The sequence below is a fragment of the Brachyistius frenatus genome, unplaced genomic scaffold, assembly GCF_029030835.1.
Source record: "Brachyistius frenatus isolate BFR_SWC_R1_liver_20210118 unplaced genomic scaffold, ASM2903083v1 Contig_3, whole genome shotgun sequence".
Taxonomy (NCBI): domain Eukaryota; kingdom Metazoa; phylum Chordata; class Actinopteri; family Embiotocidae; genus Brachyistius; species Brachyistius frenatus.
The window spans coordinates 2720864-2734758 of NW_027210602.1; the positions used below are offsets into that span (position 1 = coordinate 2720864).

Genomic DNA, 13895 nt, shown 5'->3' on the forward strand with positions numbered 1-13895 from the left:
GATGACAAGTGAGGACTGCACTTTGACACACCATGATCTGAGTGGAAAACAGAGGGCAGGACAGCGGGGGACGTAGGGTCTGAGAGACACCGAATCTGACATGTAAACCAGGGATGACGGCCAGAAGACGTGCGTCAGTCCAGGAAAGGTGGTGTGTGGGAGGAGGGCGTGGGGGGACGGAAAGAGGCTTCCAGGGAGAGGGAGAGGGAGAGGGAGAACGAGAGACGGGGAGGACACATTGTGAGTGATAGCCCACCAGGGCCTCCAAGCAGCCCGGCACCAGGAACAGCTAACTTACCTTGACATGCGTAGGAAACCCAAAACTCGGTGAGCCCTCTGTCAGATAGGAACCACCCAGAGGAGACCTGCCACAACTGTGTAGCCTGAGCCGCTGTGCGTCCTTTTTAACTAGCTCTGTTTAGATGAACACACGGCGGAGGAATGCTGCAGTGTAACTTGCAGAAACCACAAACACACACACAACAGAATAAAGGCGACGTCAGCTTCCCAGGGAACTCCATGGGAATAAGACAACTCTGGCTACGAGCAGGATTATCACCGCTGGATGAAGTTCAGCGTGTGTGTGTGTGTGTGTGTGTGTGTGTGTGTGTGTGTGTGTGTGTGTGTGTGTGTGTGTGTGTGTGTGTGTGTGTGTGTGTGTGTGTGTGTGTGTGTGTGTGTGTGTGTCTCTGTGTATGAGAGCACATGCAGTGTCCTTCAGTAAAAGTCACTTTGATGCTGTGATGCTGTCAGCAAACAGTCCATATAAATTGACAAAGTGCCTCTGAGGAGGTTTGGGTCTTGTCTGGTTTGTGGAAAGTAATGAACTGTGTTGACAAGGAGAAATGATCCAATCATCATCCTATTAGCAAAGTAATTACATATTTGATCACCTAAAGCAAAAGAGGTGAGGCATCCTCAGTGTGGCGTTGGATCAAAGACTCCTCACTCGTCACTACAAGTAGATTTGAAACTTTTACTTGTCTATTGTGAAACCTCACTGCAGAAAGACCTGTGAACTGTTATGAGTTATGAATGAGAAAAATCCTGGAACTATTAAAAAAATATATATATATATATATATAAATAACACAGGTTTGGCATAGTGGCGCAGTTGCAACTACCATTTAACACTTTACGGTAAGGGTACATGAATTATCACAAATGAATGCATGAATTAAGTATGACTTCATGCACTAATACTTCACGAATGATCAGGAATTAACATGAGTTCAAAGTATTTCATTCATGATCTCATGCATGAACAACACGTGGATTATAACATTAACTAAGGTGAGTACATCATAAATGATTTTGATTAATTAAGCGTGATCATGATGAATTCTTCGCACAAAAATGTTTGGACTGATGTCAGCGTTACAACTTTAGTTGAGGGGCCACAATCCTGAATAAAGTCAAGAGATGCTAACCCTGAGTTATCGAGGACTACAGTGTCTGGATTTTGACAGCATTTATGAGCTATGTGCTGTGATTGGGCAATTTTGGTGTCTGAATAAGACACAAACATGATAACTCAGACATCGTAATAATTGAAAAACCTTTGTTCTTACATTCATGACTATGTAAGGTTAATTAATGATGATTTTAGATGTACTCTGTGCAGCAGATTCCTTCCTAATTCCAACCAATAAGTTTTAGTGCCTAAAAATAAGCCGCCTTCCTGTTTCATGCTGTGTCCTTATTACAAAGTCTAAAAGAAACACTATGGGACAGAAATCTACGATTACAGTTTCCACCATAACCACCATTCATAAAGAACAGATTAGGTATTCCTCGCGATTTGATTTTACGACAATAACATGAAATTACAAGTTAATTCTTCCCAACCAATTTACCCTTTTCACAGAGAAAATGTTGACATGTCACAGTAGGAGAAGCACAGGTGTAAACAGTGAAATTACTCACAGCTGTATTCCATTTAGTTGCTTGAGTTTCAGCTACCTAAAAAATTTCCCCTCGGGGATTAATAAAGTATATACCTACCTACCTACCTACCTACCTGGTTTTGTGCTTCATTGTCTCACTGTCATAACGTATTAGGACATTTAAATAGAAATCACTAATATCAATAGCATCACCTCAAAAAAATCTGCTGTGAAAAAGGCCTATAAGCTTTTAGGTAGGTAGGTAGGTAGGTATATACTTTATTAATCCCCGAGGGGAAATTTTTTCGCCACAGCAGCATACATACAGGAGCAATAATAGAAACAATAGAATAAAATAATAATAGAATAGAATAATATAATAGAAAAGCAATAAAATAAAAAATATAAATATAAAATGCACAGTACATACAGTATATATACAGTACATTAAATATCTATATATATTATATAGAACAATATATATTACGCACTAATATGAAATATAACAACATAATTATCTCACTATGGGAACTGTGTTGTAGCATATATTTCATAGTTCAAACAATAGAATGTATTAGTTAAATTTATGAATCATTTTTCTTATCTCTACACAGAGCACAACGACACAAATTAACAAATAAACAATCAGTCATACAAAGGGAAGAATGGGTAAAGGGTGGATATGAATATACTCTTGGCTGTGATTTGATCTGGTTGGCCGAGAGGAAGAGGAGTGAGATGGGGAAGGCTTTTTTAAAAGAGAGAGGAGAGGAGAGGAGAGGAGAGGAGAGGAGAGGAGAGGAGAGGAGAGGAGAGGAGAGGAGAGGAGAGGAGAGGAGAGGAGAGGAGAGGAGAGGAGAGGAGAGGAGAGGAGAGGAGAGGAGAGGAGAAAGAAAAAGGATTGGAGGGAAAGGCAGTCTGCGGTAGACTTGTAAATAGCCTGAGGGATGAAGGAATGGAGCTATCAGCAGAGAAGTGATGAAGGTCTGGGACCAGGCCAAGATAAACACAAGCCAGCCCAGAAGGAGCTGCAGCAGCAGCAGCTACACACACACACACACACACACACACACACACACACACACACACACACACACACACACACACACACACACACACACACACACACACACACACACACTTAAACAGCACATGCATGTGCAAATGCACAAACATCCAAACAAATAAGGCAACGAACACGTTATATCCATCATACACTGATATCTATATATATACACACAGACAGAGACACAGAGACAGACACACAGACAGAGACACAGACAGACACAGACAGACACACACACACACACGCACGCACGCACGCACACACATACACACACACACACACACACACACACACACACACACACACACACACACACCTGCAGAAACATAAACAGTGTCATGCATGGCTCCTCGACCACAGCTTCTTGAGTGTTAAGCTGTGTGACAACAGGCTGTGCTGTCATTTTGACATCTCATTTCATCACATACTTCACATTAGTCCATTTACTCAGATACCGCAGAATAAACATGAAGCAGAAAGAAATGGTCATAGTTTTATTTTTAAACACGTGGAATAAACAGACAGAGCCCTCAGAAAACCCCTCTTATGTCTCAGCAAAGTCATCTAAAATTCTAGTCTGTCCTTTAAAGAGAAGAAAAAAAAAAACTTATCTTTATATGTAATTATCATAAAGCAAGACAAAAATGTCTTGTAGATTTAGTCATGAGGCATCAATCGTGGGAATATATTTGTCACCACCTTGAATGTGTGTGCCTGCATGTGTCTCTTCAGTTCAAGTGTGTTTGTCTGCATCCAGATGTGTCTGTGTGACTGGGCTTCATTAGTGTGCCATGAAGCGAGGGCTCTCCTGCTCTGTCTTGTCTTTCAGCCGACAAACACCTTGAGTGAAACCTTAAAATTTGCTAAATGTTGTCTTAAGCGTGGCTTTTCAGAGGCAAAACTGCAGCATGAAAGAGCGGCTGTGAAGCGTGTTGGGCTGGAATGCAAAACACAACTCATGGTCATCACTCTGTCACCACACAGATTTAGACTGAGGACCTGTGCGCTACATGTGTGTGTGTACTTGTACAACTATCTTTGTGAGGACCAGTTGTAGTTTTTTGACCATTTGGCTTGAGGGCATTTTGGCTAGTCCCTCGCTCACACACCTTCAAAGGACTGTTTGAAGGTGGAGACTTGTTTTTTTTAGTGTTAAGGTTAGAGTTAGGTTTAGGGTAAGGTTAGGTGAGGTTTACAGTTAGGCACTTTGTAGTGATAACTAAGGTTAAGGTAACGGCCGTGGGAATGCATCATGTCAATGAATGGATCTTAAGCCCAATAACTACGTAAATATGTTATTCGTGTGAAGCGGGAACAAAGAGAGTCTATCCTCAACAAATAAAGGTTATTATAGAGGTTATTTAAAGCAGCAATAATAACTGAATTAAATGATTACTGTTACTCTATAATGGTGAAACTCCACAACTCTGCAGCATTTTTAGGATTTCTCAGCTCATTGTTCAGATTTGTAGCCTGCAACTGTTTTGTCAGTACTGGTCTACTGTTGAAGGGTGTTTGAAATGCCCAATATTTATGTTTTTTTGACCACGACCTCAGGCGGACGTAATATTTTATGATTTGTGCAATAAAGGCAGCCGGGTGACCGCGTATAAAGACTGTCGGTTGGGTTTGGTTGGATGTATCCACCTTTTACTCTGGACAACGCTGTTCATGTCCCGTGAGAAACAAAAAGTCAACGCTGACTCATTTTAACGCAGACGTAGTGTATTTGACGTATATCATGTAACTTACGTAACACATAAGGGTCTTTTCCTAAACTTAACAAAACTGTAGTTAAACCACGTATCTATTATTGTTCCCATGACGACAAAAGACCAGTACGCCTGTCAGTCAAATGACCAAGTCTGTCATTTAGGTGCGAGGACATGTTGGTCCTTTAGAGGGCGCTGAAAACGCCCATATATATCGTTTTGGGATATTGGGTATGGGTATTGTAACAGGCAGCACGTGCAGGAAAACCCTCCAACATCTTGCAAATGAAGGAATTTTCCATTGAAGAGTGCTTCAAAATTTCAGCAAGCTGCAGCTGGTGGACGATATATGCTTACATTTTTCACAAAGGAATATGACACATTGATAATTTGGCAAATTTTCTTTGTGGTTTTGTTCAAAAACACAACCTTAATATGTGGACACTGTTTCAAAGAGGATCAAATACTTATCCAAAATATGTCACAAAAAAAAGCTAACAATGCACAGGATGTATTTTTTTCACACAACTGTAATTGTCCTATTCAGCTCTTAGCAAACCAATCTGCATCTCCTCTACGGAGGAGTTCAGGCTATTTGAAAGCAGGATTTTATGAAACTGAACAATACAACACAGCTATTAGGACATGAAATTATTTTGGTCAGAAATGTTGTTGCTATAAATGCTTATGTCGAGACGTGAATTCACGTGTCAAAAACACCTGCGTAAAATTGAACCACAGTCGTAAAGTACAGCGTTATAAAAGCGGGTGTGACCCTCAAAGACTGAAAGGTCGCAGAAGTCAACCCAACAAACCTTACTGATGTCATCTTATCCCCCGCATGGCTACGCTCAGAACACACCAAGATTTAAAACCACACTACGCGCTGTGTTAGTGAGCACATGTGCACGTATGTGAATGTTTCTCTTTTTGATGCTCTCAGATTAGTAATCTCTAGGAGTGCTGGTCGTGGATGGAGTGGTACTTACCTGTGAGCTGGGAGGTGGGTGGGGGTTAGACAGCAACCTGCATAACCAGTTCAAAGCCACCTCGTGCTGTATGAGGTGGGGGGGGGGTGAGAGGACACATGAAAGCGGCACTCGACAGCATGCGCTGTCTGAGAGATCAGAGCCCAACGGCAAGGAAGGTGCACCAACATACACAAATCAAACACGCCTACGTTTTAAGAGTTTGTCCGGTAAAGTGCACCCACATGTTAGGGGCTCTTAACAGCGTGGATGCAGCTGATGTCTCAAGGAAGAGGAGTACAGTGTAGTGTTGCTGACACAAAAGTAATGAACCGGTAATGTAGAAAACAAAAGGGGAAATTTCGTGTAAATTTCCTGAAAAAGCTTTCAGGTAACACTCGTTTATCGATACATTTACCACGAATTAGTTAATAAAAAAAAAAGAAGTGATGCAACGTCTTCTCGAACTCCATCCTCCGTGTTGAACGCTGGCGGCCTTGTTGGAAAAGAAGAAAAAAAAAAAACACATCTCCCAGATCTGACCGCCGGTGCTCATCACCACTTCAAACATTCATTTTATTATGTCGAACCTGACACCGAACAATGGGAATATTGACAGTCGTGTGTTATGAACGAGCCGGGTTGTTTGAGTATTTTAGCGCATTGGGCTCCCAGGCGGGCTGTAGCTTTCTGAAAGCCCCGTATTGTATTTCTTTCCTGTGCCAGAGCCCGTTTCCTGTGGCGGTGCGGTGTCAAACAACGATGACCCTCTGCTTCCTGTAAGTCGCATGGAGACGGGCCTGCCACGAGCCCCGGGGCCTCACCGCCAGCCACTGAACAACCTCCGAGCCCCCACTCAGTCTGTCTTGTTTTTCAAATCGTTCCCCACCTCGCCCTTTCTGGACCTCACTTTATTTAGTTCTTGTCCCACCTCATGTTTAAACCTTACCTCCCTTTTAACTGCTTCTTTTTCTTTTCCTCTTCCTTCATTGATCTCCCCTCTATCCCTGTTTTCTTTCTTACCACCTCCTGCCTATGTCGTCCCCCCCCCCCTCCTCTCCTTCTCCTTCGTGTTTCCCTCGGTCCACACCTCCTTTCCTCTTTGCATCCCTTCTTCCCTCCTCCCTTTGTCCCACCGTCCAGGTCAGAAGAGGGCCTGTCAGACGTTTCCTGTGCAAGGCGCAGGACCGGACCACACCTTGTGAGGGGGATTTCTGAAACTACTGACAGTGACGCCCCGCGGAGACCCGCACACCCATGTCTGCATGTGCGCACGCACACACACACACACACACACACACACACACACACACACACACACGGTGCTTCTGTCCACAATCAAAATATATGTTTGTTTTTGAAAATAAGTTGTGACAGCGCACTGTTGAACTTGCTGTCTGTGGTATTAAAAAAAAAAAAAAAAAACTTGTGGGAAAATTGTTGAGATCTTGCAGTGCTTAAATGTGTATTTTTACATATTCGGAATAAAATCACAGTGACTGTCAGCGGCAAGCTTTTGTAAATCAAGTTCTTGTGTTTTGGTATCGGGCAAAATGTTTTTTTTTTGTTTTTTTTAAATCATTCGCAAACCCCCCCCCGGGGCCACATCTCTGCTTTGGAGTATGAGAAAGCTGTCAAATCTTGCATTACTATTGGTCCCAGTAGAAATCAACCACATGGCAGGGGTTAAAGACTCGACTTGCCTTATGTTTGTAATGTCGCAACTCAAATCATGGCTGCTACCGCTACTACTAGTGTCGATTTGAAAATGTTGACAGGTGTGCCGAAACAAACTGAGGTTTCACGGCAAATTGTCTCCGACAGACCTCCCTTACCGCGCTGTCGGTCAACTGTGACGTCGGACGATGTGCCGGCGATACGCGAGCGTGCGTGTGCGCATTGGCGCGTTCCACCACGTTCCACCACGTTCCACCACGTTCCACAGGCCAGCGCGTCTCTGAATTGGCTTCTCATCTCCTTCCGTTCAAGGTCGTCGATACGTGCGCGCGCGCGCGCGCACGCGCGTCGGCAGCAAAAACATACTTTTGCTGTGCATCTCCGAAAACGACCGCGCTGGTCTCCCTCCAGTCCAGGTCAGAGGCAGGAAGTGAGCCGAGAGAAAAGGAGGAAGCAGAAGCCAGTGCTCTCTGTAGCTGCAGGTAGTGACCCTGAACTCTGACCTCCAACCTCACTCTGCATCAATCTGACAAAACACAGATGTGCTAATATGGCTCTAGAACCCTGATGTTTCTCCGGCTACGGGGATGTTAAGGGCAACTGTTTTTAACAAACTTGAAAAAAAATTAAAAAAAATACATGAATATCCGTTATTATAACTTATCTCTTTATTATCTGACAACAACAATAACAGCATGTTGCTTTTTGTTCACTTATTACATTTACAGAGGTGGTGAGGAAAGCAGGATGGATTCATGGACTTTGTTCACACAAGCATCCATCCTTCTTTCCTTTCATCAAGCCGTCTGACAAAGATGGAGACGCAGCTGCTGAAAAGACTGTTCGGGCATGAACCCTGTCCAAATCCAACCGTCAGATTTCCCACTTTAAACCCTTGAAGTATCGTTGATGTACCCGTCGTCACGAGCAGTCGGGCCGTTTTTGGACGGAGCCCATGACTGTAGAAGGTGACAGGTTTTCTACAGCTGCCTCACCAGCTCCAGAAGAACAACCTGCTGCCATGTTTGGCAGGCTCCAGTTTACCCTCGATGGCCGGGTTGGCCTCAGGACGAGGTCTGGATTGGTAGGGGTTCTCCGGGAGGGCCCGCGAGGTCGCCACTTTGGTCACCTACGAAAGAAAAGGAACAAGCACGCCGTGACTTGTCGGACGTGCGTAGTGCGAACACGTTCAATTATCGCAGCCCTGCAGAGGCGCTCGGTGGACGAGCTCGGTTTTAAAGCGCTCGCTTCTGTTGAAAATGCGATCGACGCAATGAGATGAAACACGACGGCTATCTAAGATGATAGGGAATTATACAGTGGGTGTGTTGAATCGATCTCTGGCTAGGCGGTAAACATCGAGTGTGTAAAGTCTGCTATTGCCTATGAGAGATCTGATAATAATAATAATAGAACGAGCAAACAGTCTTTCTTCCACTACAGAGAAAGGTTTAAAAACCAGCTAACAATCGTATCAACATAAATACCTTTTCCGAGAGCTGAAATGATTAGCTGACTAATTATTTATCGGTAGACAGAAAATTAATCTGCGTCTATTCTGAGAAAAAAAACAAAAAAAACACCCAAAATGAACAAGATCCAGCTTCATATGTGTGAATATTTTTCTTTATGATAGGAAATTGAATTACTTTTGACGGACGAAACAAGCACACCGAACTCTGACATTGATCACTAGGAAAAAAAAAAAAAAAATCACGCATATACCCTGAACCCCTGAGAACTTGTTCATTTCCATCCTCCTCTGGCTTTTAAAACTCTTCCCTATGTCGTGTTTTACATCCTCTCAGCTATTCTTTTTCACTACATCCGCCATTCTCTCCTCTGTTTGGTCCACCCTTCACACTCGGTGTGGCACCTGGACCAGGTCTTTACCCCCCCCCCCTTCTCCTTTGACCCCTTGCCTTGCACCAGAAATCTTTCTTCTATCTATGTGTGTGTGTGTGTAGATTTTATATATATATATATATATATATATGCTCTTATATATCTCATATCATTACAAACATACAAAACAAAATCTTTTCATTTTTCATGAGCAACCAGAAAAACTCAACCAGAGTTGACCTGGATGTTTTTCGTTGTAATCTGAAGGTAGTTCTTTTGTTTGCTTGATCAGGTGATTTGATTCAACTGACTGACGAGTGCAAAACAGCCAGAGAGTTGATTACAGCCATTCACAGATTCTCAGGTTTGTTGTCTTTTTTTTTTATTGGCAAATAAATGTAAAGAAAATCTAAAGTCTAGATCAGTTCTGTCTTCTTTTGATGGCAGACACTTAATTGGTGTTTGCTGGAGTTATACAAGCCCCTTGAAAATGTCAGTTTTATGGAATGAAAAAGCAAAGGAGTGTAAAACACGTGATTTGCTGTAGATCAGGAGCTGTAGATGCACGAGACCGCTACGCAGATGCAATCAGAGTCTCTTGCACAGCCCACAATCAGCAAGAATAGAACCCATCAACCAGGCTGCTCACATTGTACATGCACACTCAATCTCTCAACAATCTCACCTTAGACAGATCTCCCAGGTCAGGTCTCTCCCACCCCAGTTTGTCAAGGACGCAGCTGTCAAAGCCTTGCTGCTGTTTACGACACTGACGCAGTTCTGCCAAGTTTGAATAATCCAGACAGGTCCAGTACTCCGTGAAGGACTCGGCACAGTTGCCCTTGATTTGCCTGAAAGGCACAGTGCAGACAGATGTTTGAATCGGAATCAAATATGCAACAGCAGGATTAAAATAGTTGAGTACAGGCAGCCGTGATGCACGATATTCAAGGTTTTCCCCTCAAAATACTGATGAGATATTTTAAAAGATATGATGCAGGGCAGGAAAATGCCGGGATTATTGAAGGGAAAAAAATAAAATAAAAAAAAAAAGCATTGAAAAACTTTCACTGACTTGTGATTTATGGCAAGTCAGTTTCCACTTGTCAAAAATAAAAGGCTCTGGGCAGGTTTTCATACCAACAACTGTTTAAATGCTCCTGAAGGTGTCTGGCAGTTACCATGAGCACCGCAGAATCAAACCAGGCCCCTGCTGTAATTACCTCTTATTTAAAATCTATCCTCATTATAATAATTGCAGGTACTTCTCTGGAGGTCATGTGTGAGAGTGTGTGTTAGGAACCAAAACACGACCTGTTTGATGCATACTCACAAAAGCACCTTAGTCACAGCATACGCATTGGATACAAGTAACGTTCAGTCTACTAACTACTACTCGTGAAACCTTCAGTAAACACAGACACAGCAGTTGAGAGTGAAAAATGCCAGACCACTTGCTCAATGGTTTATAGACACAATAGGCTTCATGGGTGACTTATTCATTTTCTAAAACTAACAGCCCTTTTTTTCAACTTAAGAAATGAAAAATGCTTTAAAGTGTTCTCGACATTGTACTTTATCTTGTTGATTTATTATGTTGTTTGGTCAAATAACAAGTTTATTGATATTTTGGAGAATAGATCAACTCTCGTTCAATAACCAGAAAAACAAATCTGTTGAGAGACTTTCATGAAATTCAAATGAATATAAAATTAAATTGACCATAATAAAGTAAAAAGCAATGCAGGAATATATACTGTCTCGATAAGATAACGTAAATGATCCAAAAATACACACGGATGTATGATTCGTAGTCTGACAAATTATATCTACACAATGGAAAGTCACTTTTCAGATATCTGGCAACATCACAGGAAAGTTGAAGTCATTGAAAGTTTGACCAAAAATCTGTTGTGGGTAATTTTGCTTTCAAAAAAAAAAAAAAAAAAAAAAAATTGTTTGCAAGGAGGTGTCCTTTACTACAATATCAAAAAAAAAAGTTTGGTTCGAATCATCCTACCACACAAATTACACATTCATCCTTTTATCCTCAAAGAGACACTTCTCATTCACCTCCATCCCAGACAATACAAAGACACGTAATCCTTACCAGCCTTTTCGATTCTACGTTTTCATCACTAATTGTAAATTACAAATCATTCTACAATATTTTATGTTCACTGGCATTAACATCCCACTTCTGCCAAAAGAATGCAAATTGGAAAGCTTACAGGCACGACGCGACACAGAAAAGGAAACTTCCTAACACTGAAATTTGATGGATAAACTTAACAACTTTAACCTCTGGAAGAACTGCAGTCCAACAGCAGTATTTGCAACCACAGAGCACATTTTCTACCCACATGTCCATCACAGGTGCACCTCCTCCGACCAGAATTTCACATGGACTCTCACCCGCGTTACTGAGTCAGCCACATTATTAACTACTTTCTAGCCACAAGCACACTCTCGATCGGATGACAACAGTGGAAAAGCCTCACGCCCTGAAATTGTAATGCTGCCCAATGCCCTTGCCCAGAATGATATTCTGTCAAATATCATGAGAGCATTTCTTCTTAAAGTTGAGGGGAAAGGAAATATGAGTTCTCGAAGCTCATTGTTCCTTCACGCCTTACTATTTAATTACATGCATTCAAGGACGTAAAAGACACACCATGAACTTCAAAATTACACCAATCAATTCCTGTGTAAACACGATTTCTTGTTTTAATTTAAAAAAAAATTCTAGTTTATTCACATTTAGTTTTACACTTCTTTTTGCCTGAATCTATTCAAAATCACAACGAATAAACTGACAGACAATGACTTCAAACGTTGTTTTCACTATTACCAGGAGTATTTGGCACCAAAAATATAGAAAGCCCAGGATGTGAGCTACCTGAAGAAGTTGAGAGCACATTCATTGACTTTCCTCCCTTCCTCTATACACTTCCTGGGATCCTTCTCCTCCCAGCGGCAGAGCATGAACTCCTTGTTGGGTTTGTCACACTGGGAGCCATAATGGTGGGCAGCCGCCTTCAGCACGGCAGACGACACATTTATCTGGACAGCAGAAGAGACCGGAGACAAGGAAAACAATTAGAAAGGGCTAAAAAAAAAAAAAAAAAAAAAAACCACATTTACTACCAAATACCAGACACACTAACGAATATGAATTTAATTGTTTGAAGTACACGGTTAATGTTTGTGTCGCATTGAAACTTGACATGTAAGAGAGCAAAAAGAACGGTGAATCAATTGTATGTGCGTCCAGCAGAGAGACAGAATCACTGGAAGTGGTGAAACATAACTTTGGGCACCAGGAAACTTTTCGGCTGAATCCTACACTGTAACTGTACACTGCTATGGGCATCTTACGCAGCCCGGAAGTTGTGTTTTTATTTTAATTTTTTTTTATATATATTAACAGAAATATAAAACCGTTTACGGGGCAGCGATGAGGTCCGAGCTATTTCTCGGAGAGCAGCTATTTATTTGTCTCTTCTGCATCTCCGGGGAGTGCTGCCAGTGAATTATGTTGAAGTCCTACTCATCCTTTCTCCACATAAACGACGGAAAGTGTGTCCCAAAATCCGTAGCGTGCTCCTTTAAGTGTATTCAATATTAAGAATGACTTATTAGTTAACTATCTTCTTGGGCTTTCTTTATAAGAAAATAAAAACAAATTAAAAAATAAAAAAAAAACTAATTTGTGAGGTGCTCAGAAACACAACTACCACCGTGAATACAAACCAGCGTGTAGCAACGCAGTACGACGATAATAGAGGGGAGGTAAAGATATCACGTGGTGCGTCGCATTTGAAATAATCACACAACTATTGACATTAAAAGAAACGTGAACGCGCTTCTCCCATAACAGCGGAGCTGACAGCCATCAGCTGACTTGAAGGACGAGCTCACATGTGCCAAACAACATATAAACCGGGCAGAGGACAGTCCCGAGACCGTCCTCACGAGGGTGGAGAGAGGAGGACGTGTGGACGGAGACGTGTGGACGGAGGACGTGTGGACCGTCAACAGTGTGATGCGGACTTTTGTTAACCAAAATGAACGCTGACGTCGTTTACTGGGCTCAAGGTGGCCAATACCAACAAACAAACAAAAATGTTCACCAGCTTCACTTCGCACACAGATTTAATCGCTTGCTGATATGTTATTGGTTTATGTTATGTCACAAACTGTGGAGGCAGGTAAAGCCAGCGTGGAAAGTTAAAGGAGATCTTTAGCCACACAGGAGCTAGCCGGCTAGCTCGCCAGTTAGCAGGCTAGCGTGTCCCGTCTTAGTAATGTTATATGTTCGGGCTTGCTCACCTCATCCACTTTCAGCTCCTGCAGTGGGGGGACCTCCAGTGTCGTGGGCATGGCTGCGGGCCTTTACAAATGCTCAAATCAAACACCGCTGGTGGAAAAACATTCAAGGTCCTCGTCTGGCTCCGGGACGAAGCGACGAGACCGCGAAGAAGGTCAGTTTACTGCGCCTGCTGATGACGCGGCAGAGAGGTCGACCCGTAAGCCGCACGCGCATGCGCACTTAATGAGATGTGAGAACGTGGGATTTGCGTTGGGACGAACTTGCTTGTTTTGCCAACTTTAATTCGTTAAAATGTTGACTTGAAATGAATTAAGTGTGGAAAAATGTCTTATTACTTTCGATTCTGAGTAGTTTAAGCAAATAACGTATTATTTGGGCTGACTGTTTTAGCGTTGCCGTGGTAACCGT

General features: G+C 42.4%; 2 protein-coding genes across 2 annotated transcripts in view; both read right to left on the bottom strand.

Moving 5' to 3' along the window:
* lhx6a (LIM homeobox 6a) overlaps positions 1 to 13895 on the bottom strand; it is a 243623-nt gene that overhangs the window by 198751 nt on the left and 30977 nt on the right. The gene's annotated exons all lie outside the window — the stretch shown is intronic.
* ndufa8 (NADH:ubiquinone oxidoreductase subunit A8) lies at positions 7960 to 13651 on the bottom strand. Its single transcript, XM_069703007.1, has 4 exons — positions 13487 to 13651; positions 12054 to 12217; positions 9840 to 10005; positions 7960 to 8438 (listed from the first exon to the last, which is right to left on the bottom strand). The coding sequence occupies exons 1-4, from the start codon at positions 13535 to 13537 to the stop codon at positions 8301 to 8303; spliced, it is 519 nt and encodes a 172-aa protein (XP_069559108.1). The 5' UTR covers positions 13538 to 13651; the 3' UTR covers positions 7960 to 8300.